At 36.8% G+C, this 20,802-nt stretch overlaps 1 protein-coding gene across 4 annotated transcripts in view; it reads left to right on the forward strand.

Annotated features, from left to right (window-relative positions):
* The window catches only part of LOC139976371 (uncharacterized), a 55,943-nt gene that overhangs the window by 6,543 nt on the left and 28,598 nt on the right, over positions 1-20,802 (forward strand). For 3 of the 4 annotated variants that reach the window (XM_071985065.1, XM_071985068.1, XM_071985066.1), the window contains exons 2-8: positions 3,292-5,353; positions 6,490-6,544; positions 8,704-8,761; positions 9,136-9,271; positions 14,696-14,713; positions 16,463-16,756; positions 18,407-18,467. In XM_071985065.1, coding sequence (XP_071841166.1) covers positions 3,361-5,353; positions 6,490-6,544; positions 8,704-8,761; positions 9,136-9,271; positions 14,696-14,713; positions 16,463-16,756; positions 18,407-18,467 — 2,615 coding nt within the window. In that variant the 5' untranslated portion in view covers positions 3,292-3,360. The remainder of the gene's footprint in view (positions 1-3,291; positions 5,354-6,489; positions 6,545-8,703; positions 8,762-9,135; positions 9,272-14,695; positions 14,714-16,462; positions 16,757-18,406; positions 18,468-20,802) is intronic. The other variant, XM_071985067.1, reaches the window with a different exon arrangement.

The raw sequence follows: 20,802 nt of genomic DNA on the forward strand, positions 1-20,802 counted from the left end.
AGTCTAGAAATGGAAATGTAAACCTATAATAGTAACTGCAGTTTCTTTATTTTTTCTTTGTAAGTTTCAAGCAAGGTAAAGCACTCCTTCAAACTAGAGGGTAAAGATTATTCAATTTAGTTTTGACAGTATTTTGCTGAAATAGTGTGATTGATAATTCTAATTTATGTATTGTTCTTATTTTCTTATCAATCATAGCAGTGGTATTATTGTTTAAAAGGTTATGGTATCTCATCAAGTGTTTGTCAGGGTCTCTAATGTTATTCCCTGTTTCCAAACATTTCAATCTTAATAGTAATTCTCTCAAAAACCTAAAATGTATTCTAATTGCCTTGAACTTCAAATCCGCTACTGAAAGTAATTGATTGGATCTTTTGTATTAAGTCTCACTTCACCAGCCTCAACAAAGACTTGGGACCCCTTAACAAAGTTTTATCAGTTCTACAAACATATGTAATCCGTTCTTTGCTCCTTAATCTGCTTCCTGTATAGTCATGTTTATTTGGTTCTAATTCCAGAAATTCAACTTACACTTATCTAGCATCATACTTTCATTGTGTTACATTTTGTACTTTTCATTCGACTGCCAAGTATTGCTGACGAAGGTCACAGGGAGACCGGAAATTCCAATATATTTTCTAAAACAGTACTCCTTATTTGTCAATTATGAGTTTTATCTTATTTCTCTGGTTTTCTCTAATTATATGTAATTGAAATTGTAATGAGTTGGAAAATTAAGAACAGTGAAAAAACTTCCAGCCTCCACCGGGATTCGAACCCGGGCCTCGGGCTTTATATGCGGACAACCTAACCACTAGGCTATGGACGCTGATTGTATGTCCAGAGGTTCGTAATTCCACTGTACAGTATATATATACATCATTACGATACACATAATTACGATTTCAATTATATATACATACATATATACAGTACATGGTTCAAGGAGGTCAGTGGAACCACTCTATTGGCCTGCCCTTTGTGTTTGCTACTTTTTTTGGACTGAATGCAATATTAACCTTCCTTGGCTCTATTGACCATCAAATAATCAGGAAGTCCTGTACAGAGTTGTAGTAGACTTGAGCTGCAGATTTACAGTTTATTATATTTGGGGGAGAACAAATACAGTTGTTTGAGTGGGTAGTTGTTGTGGTTGAATGGTTCTCTGTGTAGTGTGGTTTTGTCTTTATTCAGTGGTACCCCATGTACTTATATGGCTGTACACACTTGCTGTAGGTGTAATAATCTGGTGGTTCCTTGGAATCTCAATAATAGTGTCATGGTGTGCTATTATGACTCTCAAGTATGTCATATTTCCATGGTTTAACTGAGAATACGCTATCATTGTGTAACTAGTGATTCATATTTAACATATACCGACAAATATAACCTCTTAACCTGATACAGTATTGATCTAGGAAGTAATGTGTCAGTATGATAAACAAAAGCCACAATGACTGAAATGTCTGGGTGCCCTCACAGACATCAATCTTGAAAGTACTTTGGAGACCAAAGGGTGGGAGGTGGCAGGTAAGGGGGAGAGAAGTTGGGGGTGAGGGGGGGGGGAAAGGTTGGGGGATGGTGGTAGGGTGAAAGTAGGAGGGAGAGGCCTGGAGAGGGTGTGTTTATGGTAAAAGATATCTGATGTTTAGGGAATTCTCTTACTTTAAGTATGAATATATAAGGTTCCATTGACTTTGTTCTTGGTTTGTTTGATCTGGTGAATCGCTGTATAGATAGTGTTACTGTATAGTGTTACTAGTACATAGTGTTACTACATATGTATAGTGTTACTGTAGGTCTATAACAATGAGAAGTGTATCATAGTTGTATATCAAGGGGGCTGATATTGAGAGTGTATCGGTTCAAGTATTTTGGTTTTTCGTGCCCAGGTTCAATCTTCTGTGACTTTTTCTGAAAAAGGTATACATAGTATGATATTGAACCTTTAATAGTTAACAAGATACAGGTACATATTCTTTGAATTTTGAAGAGGCAGTTACCATATACCATGCTCAAGATCTGTGAAAGAAAGAAATAATCGCACAGTAATGCAGGTACATCACCACATGTATACTTGTATTTAAAGATATTCGAAAGCTGCCGAAAAATTTGCTTCCAAGTTAACTTTGTTTTAAGGTTTTGAAATTTCTGGCCATTATATCATATTTCATAATTTTGGTGTCAAATATTCCTTTTCAAAATTTAGAAATGTCCCTGGACTATTTTAAGAAAGTGAACTCAGCCTGTGGTCTGTGTTGTACTCTCAGCAATCATCCTTTAAGGCATTCAATATATTCCCAGTTCACCTGTTAGGACTGCAGTGAACTTTCAACTTTGGATATGACTGTTCAAAAGTTAATTTTGGATGACATGCCTCTATATCTACTCTATTGTACATATACGCATACAGTATGTATTGTGCAGGTAACCAGCATTGTGGTTATGACATTGCAAAATTTTTGTTACTCATGTGTGTTGGACTTGTGTCTATTTTTTATGTTTATTTGGAAACTGTTATAGCCTTCACAAGTCCTTTGTTCCATAAATAGTATCAGAAGACTACAAATGATGAACTCAGCATATTTGTTTTTTAGAAAGTGATAATGTTATACTGTATAAGAACCCCAACTTACAAAGATTGGCTCAGCAAAGGGTACAATTCACTTGATTTCAGCGTTTTTTGTAATGTATCAAAGTTAACGTTTATGATTAAACTTGGCATTCTATATATATATGTAAGTAGCTTTGATATTTTAATTTTATGATTAACTCTGTTACCTTTCTCAATAATTCGGCCTCTCTCTCTTCTCAATATTCTTAAATCTACTCTACTGTACCTGCAATTAACCGTCATGCCCCCCCCCCCATCTCTTGGATGAGTTGCCAGTTTTCAAATGGACTTGGGCAACCCAAAGTACTGTAGCTTGTTAAAATGATACATTGGATAGACTTTAAGGAAGATTGAAGTACTGAAAAAATAATGATTTTTACAACAATTACTGTAGCTTGTTAACACAAAGGTTTTCATTTTTTTGATACTCTGCTTATGCGGTGGAGTTTATAAAGGAAAGAGTGTTTGGTAATATTACTAATTAAAACACATGTTGAAATTAAAGGTATGTTCTATATAAGGAGGAATTGGTCAGGGGTTGAGGGAGTAGTGGTTGGGTGCGGGTGGAATATATTTATTTTTTTGTTTTTTGTTTTTATCATTTATGATTTGTGGCACTAGAGTTCATTTTTGTGCAAATATTTCAACGAAAAAATATATATTTCTTTCCTTTTCAGTATTGTCGTGGTTGCAAGCCTTGTACGTGAATAAAAGATGGCATAGTCTCGATATACTGAATAACGAAGATGATGGCACCCCCTCCTGGTCAACAAGTCCACATTCTCTCGCCTGAACAGCAAAGTGTTTTAATTGCTGGTCTTCAGGGTAATCGCCGTGGCCCAGGGTATTTAACCCCATACAGAGCACCAAATATACGACCTTCCAATAACATTCCCTCAGCATCGTCATTATCTGGGAGTGAGGAGGACCTTGCTATTAATGGACAGCCTAGGTTAGGTGCAGCTCCCTCTAATATCCCTGTACCAGAATCTAGAAACGGTCATGACAGAATTAAGCCCGTCTCAAATAATGGTGTGGATGGTGTTGTCAAGAAACCCAAACCTATCCCATTGCCAAAGCCAAAAAATTATATTGCAAGTAGACCACAGATTAAACCTAAACCTAAGCCTAGACGTATTCCCGATGTCCCCACGAGACAAACTGTCGGTAAATTGGAAACTTCAACCGATGAATCAAGACCGAGAAATTCAAGAGGTACAGAAGATTCAGGACACAGTAAACGGCCTAGCCTACAGAGAAATCATCCAGTCAAAGATAATTGGGTTAAATTAGACAAAGACGAGAGAACAGCAGCTTATAGGAGGTCCGTTAGCCAACCGAGTGACCGTGGAAAGCCACTTATACCCAAAAAGCCGGTGTTTTTGATAAAGCCTGGAGGGGAAAACATACAGATACAACTCCGGAGGGAGGAATCGACAGCGAGTTGGGATAGTCACGATAGCGGTGGATCTGATATATTCCTTGCAACAAAACCTAATAGTTCTGAATTTCAACGGACAAGTGATGGCTCAGAAACGGGGTTTCAAAAGGCCGCAGATGTTGAGTCAAGATTGGAAATTAAGCAACTTAGGGAGATTTCTCGTCTGGACGGTGATTCGAAGATGCGAATCGATGGCACCACAGGAGAGGAAATTTACACCCCTACATCACCTAGAGCTTCTGTCTCGAGCAGTGTAGAACGCGAGCAAATATTATCAGATTCTAATAAAGTTAAAAACTCTAAGCCGATGGTCTCTCTGAGAATTATGTCCAAACAGACTCAAAAGGACTTTGTCAGGTATGGTGACAACGCCAACGTTATAGATGACTGGTCCTCTGATACATCTTCACAATCTGCCGATAAATATCCTAACCTTGGTGGAGCTGGTAAGATCACGAGAGACAGACCCGCAGCTAAAAGGGATAGATCTTCAAATCAGATGCAAGATTTACCTCAGTTTGATCCTTCATCTGCTGCTGTTTTATCCCCTCCAAATCCTGGAAAGCAGCCGAATATCGTCAGTAAGTTAAAGAACTTATTTCCGAAGAGACTCTCTAGCGATGAGATGCTCTCTGCCAGTGACGCAGAACGCTTGCTTCGTGTATCCGAGGCGCAAAAAGGTACAAGTTCAAAGAGTTTGGAGGAGGAGTTAACAGACAAGCCGCAACCCAAAAAGAAAAAGATAATAAACCAAAAATTTAAAAACATTAAAAAGAGGCTTAAATTGGTCCGTAATGAAAACCGAGCAGCTGCTGAAGGAAAGACACTTAGTGATGATGATGAAGCAGAATCTGGAGACACTCTGGACGAAGCAAGTGATGACTTTGATTCTGATGATGCAGAATACTTTGACGATTACTTCGGAGAATCTGATACTTTGGAAAGCAACAGATACCTTGAACATGGCAGTGGGAATACATTTTATGAAAATAAACCTGACTATCGTAGGAGAGAGTCTTATGAGACTGCCGAGATCATTCAGTCGTCAGAGCTGAGAGTATCTTTACCGGATCCTGTTAGTGAGAAGACTACATTGTGTCCATCCTCAACTTCAGCTGAAGAGGACTGGGGTAACTTAGAGAATGGTGTTTATGGACATTGCAGGGATGAAGAAGAAGAAACGGTGGAAAGCCCAGAAGAGGAGGATGGCCGGATACCCGATTCGACGAGAAACAAGAGAGGGAATTCCTCTTCTGATGATTATGAGGAAGTAGCGAGTAATGATCAGTGGGATGAAGGTGAGAAATGTCAAACTTTTGCTTCATCTAAATTGTAAATATTATGGCATTAAAAAGTCAAATTTTCGACAACATGTACCTCTTAATAAACATGGTTTTTTAAATGTTTCACTTCAGATCATCTGTGTAATAATGCTTTTTAACTTTGAAGTTAACAGCAGGAATGTAGGGGTGGCAAGGGGAGGTGAGATGGATTATACATGTATTTGCAAACATTTGAGAAAATTGCAACTTAGCCATCTGTTTGCAATTAACAGTTATGGTAGCATTTATTTATGTTCCTGATTGTTAACTTGCAATGAAGCTTCCAGACATGCAATTTATATTCACTCTGTTCACAACCGTGTGGGATGTACAGTATGTCAGTAAGTGTGCATGCTGTGAATGAACATGCCTTTAATGCACACTTGCTGTTAGTACATTTCATTAATTGGATGCACTACCAAGACAACATCTTTTGTAGTGGTCATACACAGCATATAGTTGCCTGTACCTGTACACCGCCATGCAGCCTTGATGCAGTTGTATTCGTACTTGTACAGTATTCATGCTTGGGTTATTTTGGATCTGGTAAACACTCTAGTGCAAATTAAGTACTAATACTAGCGCTCCTAACAGCCTTATACTCCTACACATGCCACAGGGTATTCTACTTGTACTCATACCAATTTATTGTATTCTTACTACAAATTTATCAAATTGATAAGAGAACTACGCTTGTCTCTTATCTTTCTCGACTCACACTTTCCCATCTACTTAGCACTGTGCCCCCTTTGATCCTAATCAGCTACAATGACCATCACGTCTTCCTTCTTTACTTTACGAATGGTAGATTTGGAAGGGAACAAGAAGAGCGTTGATCCAGAGGAGGGCGAATAGGGGTGCAGACCTGAATGTCAAATAATTTATGGCTGGGCTGTGCCTTCTGGATCATAAAAGGATAAAAAATAAAAATAAAATTCTTATTAATTATGAGGAAAGTTCAGTTGCCATATAAATGACACTTTTATGTGAGTAAGTAATTCGTAACAAACAAAAACTGGGTATTGTCAAGTTCATACAATGGGAAGTAGATTAATTTTGTTTCAGTATGAGGTACTTTACTGTTTTTCCACTGGTTAATTATTTCTCTACAGATTCTGAAGTACCAGAGCCTGTTGATGTTGCTTACGCACCTATTTGGGAAGATTGGTAAGTTCATTGTTAGGGATGCACTCTCCAAATTATACTTACTTTGTCACCTCTTCCTCCAGATGTAAAACCACCTACCCCTCCCTCCTCACTTGTGAATCCTCCCCCTCTCTCTCCCATCAATCCACAACCATTACACTTCCCCATCAATCAACCTCCCCATCCCATTTTTTGTCTGGATTCCCCATCGCTCAACTTTATCATTCCCCATCGCTCAACTTTATCTTCAGAGTATGAGCTCCACTAAATGTATCTTCAATGGTCATAATCTTTGTCTAAAAACCTCTCAATACCTTGAAGACCTTAATGTGTCATACATTCAATATTTTATATAACTTTACCTTTTAGAAAACTTTACCTTTTATAAAACTGGACTTGTTTCACCTTAAACCTCGTGTTGACTATGAGTCACATAAAACCTTTTCTTGTCAGGTCAAATTCTTTCTAGTTTAGTCTAGTACTGTATATTATGCATCAATGGTTTTTTGAATTCAACACAAGTTGGCACAGTAGTCTGATTTAAACAGGTGTGCCTAAAGCGTGGTTTGGATACCTTAATTGTACACTGAAAACTGGCTGCATTAAAATATACTCAGTGTTGTAATCGCATTACTGTACCTAAACATCAGTTTTCATATCAAGTATTCAAAGTATGTGTGTTGATTCATAATGCAAATTTGTTTATGATCATCTGTTTGGGTATGAACCAAAATCAGCAGAAAACTAGCTGTTTTATATGAAATTCAGATTGCATTGTAACTAAATACACCCAAATAGGTAAAAAGGATTTAATTTTTGGTCCCTCTCTGCCACCTTTGAGATACTGAAATAGAAACAAACAAACACAGTGGTAGTCTTGAGAACCACTCTAAGGTGGGGAGTTGTACTGGACCAAAGCTGGTGTTCTATTCACCAAACCTACACATCTCTCATACAGTGTACATATTGGTGTTCTATTCACCAAACCTACACATCTCTCATACAGTGTACATATTGGTGTTCTATTCACCAAACCTACACATCTCTCATACAGTGTACATATTGGTGTTCTATTCACCAAACCTACACATCTCTCATACAGTGTACATATTGGTGTTCTATTCACCAAACCTACACATCTCTCATACAGTGTACATATTGCCGTTCTATTCACCAAACCTACACATCTCTCATACAGTGTTCATATTGCTGTTCTATTCACCAAACCTACACATCTCTCCTACAGTGAACATATTGGTCATTCTTTGTTATTTTGCTACATTTTCTTTCAAGTGAGGAAACTTCGCCGATCCCACAACTGAAAAGTAAGCCCTGGCTGTCCGAGGGGCAACTAGAAAGAAATGCCTCGAAAATCTGCCCCCGATTCATTTTACAAAGCAAACCAATTGATACTCTTTAAATCTATACTCTTTACATCAATTGGTCTTTATAATTTACTTAGCTTACCTGTCTCCCCACTACCGTAGCATCTCAGCATATTACAGTCCTTATATCTGCATGTATATTGAATAATTGAGATCATGATGTGGAGATATATTTTTAGTTATTACACCTCAACAAAAGGCTAGGTCATGAAAAACATGAAACACTATAACTCTAAGGTTATCTCTGAATGTTCTATACTTCATGCTTGTACATGTGTCAAAGAGGACAGTATTAATTTTGTGATATAGTAGGGCATATTGAGGTGAGGGGGGGAGGGGAAAGAAAAAAAAACATTCAAAACTCAATAGTTAACAAGTTTGTATGAAGTCACACTGGTGGTACTACAGTGCTAAGCTCCCTGTTACCGTGGTTACAATTTAGATGGGTTCCCAATCGCAAATTGTAGTAAAGTGGAGAATGTGAAGACTGCAAGTAGAATTCTTAAACTCAGAAACCTTTTAACAGTGTTGAAATGAACATTTCTTACCTTAATTTAAGATCCTTGACGGTCATTTCAAATCAACAAATTAATTTTAAATTTCAGGTGCGAATTTTAAATGTTCTGATAATGGTAGTCGATTACTGTGCCAGTAATCCATCAACCAATTGGTTAAATTTTTGTCAAAAAATGGTGATTTGATATAAACCTACATGTGGATGAGAAGATAAGGTCCGAAATACTTGCATGTATATATAACTTGAATGTGACTGTTGATGTTTATGTTGTATTCTAGGGAAGGTCAAAAGGTCACCAGGAGTGCCGATGATGTTTATCAACCTAGCACGTCAGTGGTAAGTGTGAAGGCATTTGTTTTAGTTCAGCTTGTCTATGTATTTATCTTCATTATAGATGGTTTTGTGTAACCATTTTTTTGGTCAACTTGGCAGTGAAATGAAGGGGGTATGGTGGGGGGAGGGTGTTGGGTGGGGAGATTGTGTTTAGTGTACAAAGATATGGGGATATTTTTGGAAAAGTGATCTAATTATTAGTAATGAAAGGGCATGGGGGGTGGGGGGGGTGAGGAAGATAGTGGTTAGGGTACAAATATATGAGGACTATTATTTGAAACATTCCAATCTGATCAGAGCAAAAGTTATTTAATGATATAGTCATGATTAGTTTGAGTGCTTTGAAGGTGAAATGATTGCTCAACCTTTCATTACAGGTGGATAGAGGGGACCAGGTGATAAATGGTGGTGCAGCCTATGGTAATACTCCCGAGGACCAGGAGACGTCGTCGCACCCAAGAAATTTTGATGATCATATCTATGATCTAACTCCATCCTCCAAGACCAAAATAGGTAACATACTGCTCATGGAGCTTCTCTCTGTGTATTGTTGCTCGTTGTATTCATCTTGCTTCCCATGTGAAAACTTCTCTACGGTGAAAAAAGAGACTTGCTTGTAACTTTATCTGAATATGCAAATCATGGGAATAACACAAGCATGCTTCCACATGGGTATCATACATTTATCAATCATAAACAGCTCAATTACAAGAGGTTTAGAATTTATTTGTGAATCATAAACTTGAAATAATAAATATGAACCTCAAATACTCTAAATGTCAGGGTCAAATTTCAACAAGCAATTTACAGTTTTCAACTATAGCTGGCCAGTTCCTCCAATTTCTGGGAGTAATTGATCAGTACTATTAGTAAAGTAGATCCTAAAAAACATGTTAACTGAACATTGCAGCCTGCTGAATTGGTGACAAGACCTGTAGTTCAAGTACAAAAGTCAAGAGTAGAAATACAAAATGAATTCCCCCTTTTTATGATTACGAGTATCAGTAGAAAGCTTCTAAGCCTGAGTATAAGTGCTTAGTCTGCAGTATATATTAGTCTGCATTTATATACGCTTCTTAAACTTGTACCATCTTAGTGAGGTAGATAGTAAGAATCAAGGTACTCAGATAAGTCTGTACTTGTGGGCTACTGTACGTTGGTACTCCATGTACTTTATGTGCTATGAATTTATCGAGGGGCAAAAATTGATTAACTGCTGGACCATGATGACATAAAATAAATGCAATATACAGATAAAACTATGGCATGCTGACTTGAAATTCTTAAATTGTAAAAGTAATCATTTAACTTGAAAGCACAATCTATGCTTTGCCTCTTTCTAAAAATGCTTCTTCAGTACCCTTGTACACATGAGAACTATGCACTCTTATCTTGGTATATACAGAGATGTTTTATTTACAAAAACAAGAAAAGAAATCAACGTTGGAAATAAATATTTTTAGCTTCTGTTTGAGGAGGATTAGTAACATCCTGATAGCTTCAATTGCCAGTTCTGGACTTGAACAATTAGATGCCTTTATGAAATACTGTGAATGTTGCTTGAGTCAATCTGTTAATCTAATAGGACTATGTGTGCTTATTATTGTACACATCTATAGGGTTCCTTAATAGCTCCTCTAGTGTTAATCTAATAGGACTACTGTATGTGTGCTTGTTATGGTACACATCTATAGGGTTCCTTAATAGCTCCTCTAGTGTTAATCTAATAGGACTATGTGTGCTTGTTATGGTACACATCTATAGGGTTCCTTAATAGCTCCTCTAGTGTTAATCTAATAGGACTACTGTATGTGTGCTTGTTATGCACACATCTATAGGGTTCCTTAATAGCTCCTCTAGTGTTAATCTAACAGGACTATGGTTGCTTGTTATGGTACACATGCATCTACAGTATAGGGTTCCTTAATAGCTCCTCTAGTGTTAATCTAATATGACTATGTGTGTTTGTTATGGTACACATCTATAGGGTTCCTTAATAGCTCCTCTAGTGTTAATCTAATAGGACTATGTGTGCTTGTTATGGTACACATCTATAGGGTTCCTTAATAGCTTCTCTAGTGTTAATCTAATAGGACTATGTGTGCTTGTTATGGTACACATCTATAGGGTTCCTTAATAGCTCCTCTAGTGTTAATCTAATAGGACTATGTGTGCTTGTTATGGTACACATCTATAGGGTTCCTTAATAGCTTCTCTAGTGTTAATCTAATATGACTATGTGTGTTTGTTATGGTACACATCTATAGGGTTCCTTAATAGCTCCTCTAGTGTTAATCTAATAGGACTATGTGTGCTTGTTATGGTACACATCTATAGGGTTCCTTAATAGCTTCTCTAGTGTTAATCTAATAGGACTATGTGTGCTTGTTATGGTACACATCTATAGGGTTCCTTAATAGCTCCTCTAGTGTTAATCTAATAGGACTATGTGTGCTTGTTATGGTACACATCTATAGGGTTCCTTAATAGCTCCTCTAGTGTTAATCTAATAGGACTATGTGTGCTTGTTATGGTACACATCTATAGGGTTCCTTAATAGCTCCTCTAGTGTTAATCTAATAGGACTATGTGTGCTTGTTATGGTACACATCTATAGGGTTCCTTAATAGCTTCTCTAGTGTTAATCTAATAGGACTATGTGTGCTTGTTATGGTACACATCTATAGGGTTCCTTAATAGCTCCTCTAGTGTTAATCTAATATGACTATGTGTGTTTGTTATGGTACACATCTATATGGTTCCTTAATAGCTCCTCTAGTGTTAATCTAATAGGACTATGTGTGCTTGTTATGGTACACATCTATAGGGTTCCTTAATAGCTCCTCTAGTGTTAATCTAATAGGACTATGTGTGCTTGTTATGGTACACATCTATATGGTTCCTTACTAGCTCCTCTTTTCCCCGTCATTGAACTTTTGTGTGGTGATCTCTGACAAAGAGTTCATTTGCTTTATTCATTTGAAGGTTGTGACACTTAGTTGTGTATTGGCTAAAAATCTCTTTAGTTTTAGCAAAGATGATTCAGGAAGTGCTCATAAGCCATCGAGGATATCCATCTCATTAACGGACAAGACTGGTTGCGTGGCGCGAGGATAATATTTGTGTGATGAAAGTCACATCTTGGTTTCGTAGTGCAACTGTATCATAACAATGAAAAGTCAAGTCTTAAACCTGTGGCAATACTAGGAATCAAAACATGAAGAGAAGTGGCTGGAATTTTCATAAAAGGGAATAAAGTCAAAAGGCTAAGTCTAACGATTTATATTAACAGATTAAGGATTAAGCTGAATAGAGCTTCCACGATCAGGGATAGATCTGTCGCCAAAACATGGCAGCAAAACTTGTGAAACTTACTCTTCAGCAGTTTGAGTAAATGATTCAGAAGTAATATGAATTTAAGAACCTTTGAACAAAATGATTACTGAATCAAAGTGGGCTGCTGCTATTGGTTAAACCATTAGGAAGAAGACGAATAAGTAGTTACAAATCTGAACCAACAATATCCATGCTCGTGTCTTGGTTATTAAATAGGCTTTTGTCGTCTGCACCATTGTAAAGTTTGTACGATGTTCAATTGTCATAGAAGGATCAAAATTTTTAGACACAAGAAAAGGGACACTTCTAGTGCCCACCTCTCTTCTAAAATGTCTAAAATGACTTTCCTATTATTGAATTCTTTAGTGATGTCATTAAGTCGTTATGATAATAAAAAGACAAATTTGGTGTCTATATTCATATTCTATTTGTCAGTGATAGAAACTAAAATCATGGTCACAGTTATGACTCAGAAGTTTAGCAGAATGTTGAAAATGCAAGTTTTGGTTGTTAGCTTTTGTAGGTACGGTACCTGGGTACCTGGAGGTACCCAGGCACAGCATGCCTGAAGCGTTCAATTGCCGTAATTATTTACTCAAGCCCAAAAAATTATAACCTGCTTTTGTTTGAACTTTGAAGTATTTTTCAATAGTGTGTGAGCATCTGGAGCATGAAGTAAATATCCATAGTAGTTATAGATCATTGTTCTCTGGTCTGTGATTGGTGGAATTGTACATTACAGTGCATTGATAGTGTGCCTAATGAATAGCAAATCTACATAGACTATGACTGTACTGGAATATATGAAAATGATATTTGATCATAATGGATTCTTGTCTTAACTTCAATGATGTGAGGTGTTCAACAAAATACCCGTCATTCCTTGTTTGACCTCAATTGCTTAAGTTTGGGGTAATGCATCACTTGTGACTTTTCTTTAGTAATCTTGGCGTGTTTAACTGTATGGCGTATGAGTCAGTACTTATCATGACTGTATATGAACAGTCCTGTATGCACATCATGTAGGGGGCTCTTTACACAATCTAAGAGATTCTAAGGCACTCAGGTTAGATTGCACACAGTTATCAAGGATTGTAATAAACAAGTATTTATAGGCACTTTTAACTGACCCCTTCTGTTCCGTTTAGTGCAGTCGTAAGCTGTTCCAAAGTTTGAGCAGTGTCTGGTACTTTGTTTATTATTTTATACCTACAGATGTTATAGCCTGATAAGATTTTGTAATTGCAGTATATCTTCATAAAATTTACAAAAAAATGAACAGGTCTGAACCCTGTAGTGCCATTAACAGTAAATATTTGACCATTTGGCCATATAGCTAAGAGCTTAATTTGGCTTATGTATAAGCTTGCTTTATGCTGATAACTTGCCCTTTTTTCACAATATTCCTGCAACGTTTTCGCTCAATTTGGTGTTAACTAACTCAAACAGCAATGTATAGGTAACTAAAACCCTGGCTTAACTCAAACAGCAATGTGTATAGGTAGTTAAAACTGTGACTTAACTCAGAGAGCAATGAATATAGGTATTTAAAACTCTGACTTAACTCAAACAGCAATGTATAGCTCATTATAACTCAGCTAAAAGTTTATACAAAGTTGTGCAGTAAATATCAAAATTATATGAAAGTTTTAACATTGTTTTAATATGTTATTCAAGTGTGATTAATACCAATTTCAAGATTGTCTTGGCAATGAAATGTTCAGAATAGAGTGAAATCTGTAAGGTCTCTAAACCTTCATGTTTGGTGAAAACTTGGAGGAAAAAAGAGTCATAGTTTGATTAACTTCAATGTAAGTTTGAGTAAAACATGGTAAATAGGGCAAAAATTTAATAAATCTGCAGAAGAACTTAAAGTATTATGGACATCTAGCCAACTTGACCCATATTCAGTACATTTGTTGTTTGTGATACTCTTAATTCATAATATGTTAAAATTTTTGAAAAACTCTTTTGTTACCAAGATACACACATTTGAAAGTTTGATCAATCTGGGAAACTCATTAAATATGTGCAAAACTATGACGTGGAGTGTTGCGCGCTCATCAAAATTTCTTATTTTAGCTCTTGATAAATTAACCCATAATTAAAAGCCTGCATATATCATTTGAATAATGTGATGTTCCTCTTTTAAAAGAAGGCAATAAAATATTTCAAAAAGTCTTCTTGGGCCACAAACCTGTGTTCAGTGTCCTTGAAAGGAAGGATGTTAAAACAAAGGAATAACAGAACAGAGAATTAGGCAGTCAATCCCTGTATACCATCAGTGTGTATAATTAGCTAATTATTATTCTTAAATAAAACTGGAATTAAGAAAAGACTTGTAGAATGTTGCAGCTATTTTCATGATTTCTAATGCCTTATTAGAGTGATTAGGACAATGTTTTTCATAGCTGTCCTTAAACCTCTAAGCATCAAAACATATTGTAGAAATGATGCTTGAAAAGAATGTGTTCTGTGAATTAATTTGGGAGTGAAGGCCTTTGGTGTATACATGTACTTCAGGAGTAAAACTAAATGTCTGCAAATCTAATTATAATTATAAGCGTTTCTTTCTTTGGTTATTTATCTTATTTTCAACAGACCTGAAAACTGGTAAAGGTAAGTTGATAGCTATTCCTAATAACCCCTCAAGGGTAAACAAAACAGAGCCTCATTCTCACCCTTCACTCACGAAAATAACAAACAAAGGACCTGAAAGAATAATAGAATGAAGTCTCTTTGTTCAGCTGAAGTCAGTAACAGAGTAAAGAAAGACAAATGACTTTAAAGAATGTCAACAATAAAAACCAACCCAGTCACACACAGACACATTATTATATATGGCCCTTTGAGACTGAGTAGGTATAAACTATTGCATATAAATAGTATTAATGCTATGAGGGGCTGCAAGGAACATATATTCAAGTGCTTGAAATTTAATGATATAATTGTCACTTCCTCAATGTTACAAAATACCATGTGGAAAGGCGGTTAAAAATAATCAATAACTTCCTCAAATTTCTTTCTAACAGTGTTGTTTAAAGTTGAATGACTTACATGAAATATTAGAAAGGATCAAGGAATGGTAGATATTGCTTTTCCACTTCGATTTACAGCTTGTAAATATTGTACAATTAATCAACTTTGTTTTCTGTGTGGTTTAAGTGGTTGTGTTCAGTTATGTGTATGTATGTAGGTACTGTTTGTATGTATTTTAGATCCTCCTGCAAGCAGGAACTCACGAAGAAGCCTCATTGGCTTATCAAAGCCGCAAGCTGACCAAAGTCAGTCTCTTAGATTCATATTTAACATCCATGATTATGAATTGTCAATTGTCAACAACTCTGTAACTGGACGACAATAATCTTGGAGTGACTCGTACTGGGGACCTTATGATTGGAAGGCACCGGCGTTAACCACTGAGCTAACACTCGTCATAATATAACTCAAGTATGCATATTGTTGTTCTATCATATTGGCGATATGTAAAAATTTAAGATAGGTTGACTTTAGTGCAAAAAAAGAAATGGGGAAAAAACAACAGTAAAACACCTTCCCTAAAACATGTTAGAAATCATTTATTCAAAAGGTCTTTTCTGTCCAAGAATGATGTGATATTGCATATTAATCTGCTGAATGATTTCAGCTGGATATGTATGAAGTAGACAAGATTAGCAAGTATTATGCACAATGCCTGTAATGTTACTTTGTTGACTCGAAAGAAGAATGTGAGTCACTTGTATCCATGGCGATACCTAGTCAAGTCAATACTTCAGCAAACTCAAATGTGTGAGTAACTCATACTATAGGTATTAGCAAAACATGTGAGCCAGGAGTCCTACACTGCTTTAACCATCCACCCACCCATCTCCCACCCATCTCCCACCCATCTATTCATCCATCAAACTACCTTCAACCCACCTATCCACCCCAAAACCCACCCATCCATCCACTCTCGCCAAACCATTCATCCACTCGCGACTCACCAAACCACCCACCCATTCATGTAATTGTCCTTCCCATCAATCACCCACTCATCAATCACCCACCCATCTCCCACCATCTATTCATACACCAAACCACCTTCAACCCACCCATCCATCCACCTACTAACCCATCTTTTCTTTCACCAACCCTTGCATCCACATTCTGGTCCCACTTGTATGGGTATGAATCAAATTACATGTATAATAATCGGTCCATACAGTAAGGTGCACCAGTGTTGTCTTTGACAATGTTTATGATTTTGGCAATGTTTTCTTATAAATATTGTCATTGGTTGATTGTTATTTATTGTGTTACATCATTTGATGCGTTTGCTATTTTAATTATCTCTGTCCCCATTTTTCTTCCCATTGTCGTTTTAAGCCTACAAATACACTCAGATCAAAAGAGGGTCCCAGAAAAGTAGTATCACTGAAGACCTGACACCGGTATTTGCCATCGAAGATAGAGAAGCTGAGTTGGTGGGTTCGGTCCAGGCAATGTCCTTGGGGTCAGAGAATGGTCAGAGAGTGGATGAAGAGGCGGAGGATGTCGTTGATGATGGTGCTTCTACTGACAGTGAGGCCAGCTGTGGAGTAGCTTATACAGAGGAGGAAGCGCGGGATAACGCTCCCAGGAAGCAGCACAGTGGCAGATATACACAGGATGGCAAAGCCGGTAAAACACAGCTTAAAAAGTATAACGGAATCGTTGGGTAGCTTCTTAGCAGGCAATTTTATTGGCAAAATGGACTGGACTCAAATCACATTATTTAAAGGTGTTTTGCTGCTTTTTTGAAGCAATCTTTTATCAAATCATCCCTTCCCCCATTGCTTACCCCTCTCCCTTCAACATAAATGCCAAAACATTTCAGCAAAAACAATAACATGATTATGTATCAACCAAGAAACAAATGCCTAAATAAGTATCTCAAAGTTTTCACCCCTCCACTCCACTCTGCCATCTATGTCTCGGTAAAGGTCATTTTTGCCTCAAATAGAACTTGACTGTATTTTTTGGAGTACCATCAATTTTCTGCTGTTCTGGAGTATCATAATTTCCTGCTATCGTGCTAACACTAAATGCTCTAGTACTTTCTAATGTGTAAACCAATACGATTGTAATATGCTGGAATAGTTGGTGTTTTGCATTTTCCCTGCCAGCACCCATTGTGTCTGGATATATGCAGCTTTTCAGTTCTTTTGCTTCTACAAACTGAAAGAAGTAAATCTCTTTCAGTTGTTTGTTAATATTGGTCTAGGTCAGCTGGAATTGAATGAGAAATTCCAAAATGGAATGGAATAATAGATGCAATTGTGTTGTCTGATTCCTTTTCTAGTTATCAATTATATCTGTTGAGGTTTGTATGTGAAATGGTTAAACAAATATGTATTATGCGTCCTAAACTTGTTGTTGGTAGCAGACTTTGTACAGTCACAAGGTAAGTATGGAGGTAATGTATTGATCTGATAGGTACTCTTTCCTCTTCGAAGGAAAATTGAAAGAACCCAAAAAAAATAAATAATAATATATATAAAAAACGTTGGAGTACACGTGCAGGCTGAACTGTGTATGGAAGCAATAAACCATGAACATAAAGAGGCCTCCAAATTCCGGCTATTTACTGGTAATAGGCCGGTAGATTTCACCATTTGCCAGTAGAAAACAAAAGGGCACTGGCATTTTCTATCAGTGCAAAATTAGTGGGAATTTGACCAGTAGATAGTTTAGCCAGTAGTTTTTTCTTGTGTACTGCCATTTGTACTTGTGTAACTGTAGCATAAAGCTACATATAAATATGCAAAAGATTAATGAATATGCATGTATATATATATTTATATATATATATATATATATATATATATATGTATATATATGTATATATATATACGTATATTAAATTGAATTGAATTAATGAGCGAGTAAATGTATAATTCCAGTTGTGTTTCAACCTATCATCAGCTGGACACATTTTATATTTAGCATAAATCACAGGTAAATTGCAAATTAGAAAAAAAAAAATCTTTTGTGCTTCATTATGAAAGTTGAGGAGGCATGATAAGAAATTACATTGTTATGAGATTCAATTATCAAACAGCATAGAAAAATTGACCAAAGTCAACACAAAGAACTGTTGTTAAGTGTTAGGGGAAGGTGGGACAGAGGGTGTGGGAAGGGTTTGGTGGGACAGAGGGGAGGTAGGAGAGAGGGGGAGGGTGAGAACTGATGAACTGTTGGTAATTGAATTATGTGGTAGTTCTCATTCCTTAAAATTCCTGAAAACCAAAATACATAAGTCATAGAATTTTCTTACCTTTGTAATTTCAGGAGCTGTGTTTAGTTTCACAGAAAACATTGCCCATCACTGGAACCAGGAGAATGGCACAAGGTAATATATTTTTTTCATTTAGAGTGATAATTGTAAAAGCAGGCTACTCTGTTGCTTTAGAGTAAAACTATATTGTTAATTTTGTAGCTTTCCAGTGATTTTGTTATCCCTTCAATGACTAACTTACTCTTTTTCACTAAATGTCCAAGAAAATTTTCAATAATTATCTACAAATCAAGTAATTGAGGACAGAAGTAACGTTAACCTGAAATTTCCGGTCTTGGATAAATCTGACTATCGGGTTCCCTTATACTGTGGATATGTATACTAACTAGGACATTAAATGTCATCAGTTTTGTATGGCAATTTTAGTCTGCCCAAAAAATGAGGAAGAAAATTAATTGAGAAGTATCCTCAATTTAACCTCAGACGTTCAGTGGAAATGTCTCAATGTGGCAGTGAAATGCTTGTTGAAGCATAAAACTTGAGTTATCGGTAGTTGTCTTTCTATCATATTCAGGGATAGTAGTTGATGAACTTTCTACAACCCCGGAAAGAATTAACCGAACTGAAACAGTAAACATCATTCAAAGAAACCTTACCTTACCTGACAACAATAAGTTCAATTATAGTTCTCAACTGGTATCAGCTAGAGAATTTGTTTATATTTGGGGATGTTTGTCAATTTTTAGTTTCATTTTGATTTTGGGGAAGCTTTTAAAAAGCATTTGGACAAATAGAAAATGGTGACAGCTCTGCATGAATACTTTATTTCTAGTAACTGAATTGAATTGAATAAGCGAGTTCAGAGTTACGAGTGCGCATGCCCGATTCTCACTTGGGGTCAGGTCAACTGAGAATTGAATCCTCGGAAAACGTAAACAATGACAGCTTTTCATAACGATAATCGCACTAAGAATGGGTTACTGCGACATTCGGAATTTATTTCTAGTGCATATTTCGGTGTGTTTATGACTTAAAAACGTGTATAAATTGACTGAAACTACTTCATAATAATATTGAATATAATGGAACACAGGTCCGTATCGCACGTGAAATAGTTAGTCTCAAGGGCGTAGGAACCGGGGGGGCTGGGGGGGGTGCCAGCCACCCAGTGAAAAATTTGGAGGGGCGGAAGTATCATTCCGCCCCCTACTTCGCAAGTCAAAAAACCCCTTTTCATTTCCAAATGAGAAAAAAAATCTCATTTGGAGCACCAAATTGCATCTAAGGCCAGGTGAAAATACAAAATTAAGTTTACAAAATGGAGTGGGTGTTGAAGTGTGCTATATTGCACCAAATTGCATCTGAGGCCACCTGGAAATGCAAAAAAATCCAAAGGGGAGGGGGACACCCCCTCCCCTTAGACCCCTCCCCCAGGCCGGTCATCAGTCTTCAGCCCCCCCACTCAAAAGTAACTTCCTACTCCACTGGTTAGTCTGATATAGGCCTACGAACGGGAAAAAGGAGTATATGTGACTGTATCCTTCGTATGGGTTACGCGACCTTACGTGGTTGCGGGTGTCTTAATGCTTCGCGGAAGTTCTAACTGATAATTTTCAGAAATGAATTTAAAATATAGCATGGAACAAACTATTTTGCCCTTTTGTTTGTCATTATGAGCTTGAACTGTTTTTTAGAGAATATCGTAAGCAACTCGAGTCTAAAATACTAACAGTGACACTGACAGAACTGTAGATCTAAATAGGCCTACATAACCTATCCTCATACTCGTTGGTTTACGTCCATCAACGAGCACTGCATAGTAGAGGCATTGGTATCTAGTAGTTGCAACTACATGGTTTTTCATGTTAAGAAATATTAGTTCTCTTTTTTTTATGCGTGATTTAATGTGTGATTTTTATGCGTGATTTTTATGCGTGATTTAAAATAAGCTTAGTCTTATTCTTGGCATATTCCTACTACTTATAGGGGGGTGTTACTAAGAACGAATGACAATTGCGTTACACATAACGAATGACAATATGTTGTAGGCCTACACACTAAAAAATTGCGTTGACTAAAACGAATGAAAGTAAATGACAGCACAGACATTTGCTTCAACCGGATATCACAGTTCAGACTTTGTGGGTATATTAAAGCCACGCAAAAAATCGGAAAATTGGGGTTTAAATCGCAAAAATTCGAGTTGACATTTTGCGACTGTGACCGGTGTTTTCGGTAAATTCTTGAGCAAGATGTTTGACTTTTCCTGTGGGATTTTACCCTGTGAACTTAGGGGAATTTAAAAAAATTGTTGCTGTATAAAAATTATTGTTTTTATTACCCCCCCAGGGCAAGGGGACGGTCGCCTCCCTGGCGGAGGTTCTTTTCCCAGACTGATCATAAATGTGGGACCTCTTCTCTCTTATCCCTCTTATATCCACTCACCGCC

This window comes from Apostichopus japonicus, chromosome 11 (genome assembly GCF_037975245.1).
Source record: "Apostichopus japonicus isolate 1M-3 chromosome 11, ASM3797524v1, whole genome shotgun sequence".
Taxonomy (NCBI): Eukaryota; Metazoa; Echinodermata; class Holothuroidea; order Aspidochirotida; family Stichopodidae; genus Apostichopus; species Apostichopus japonicus.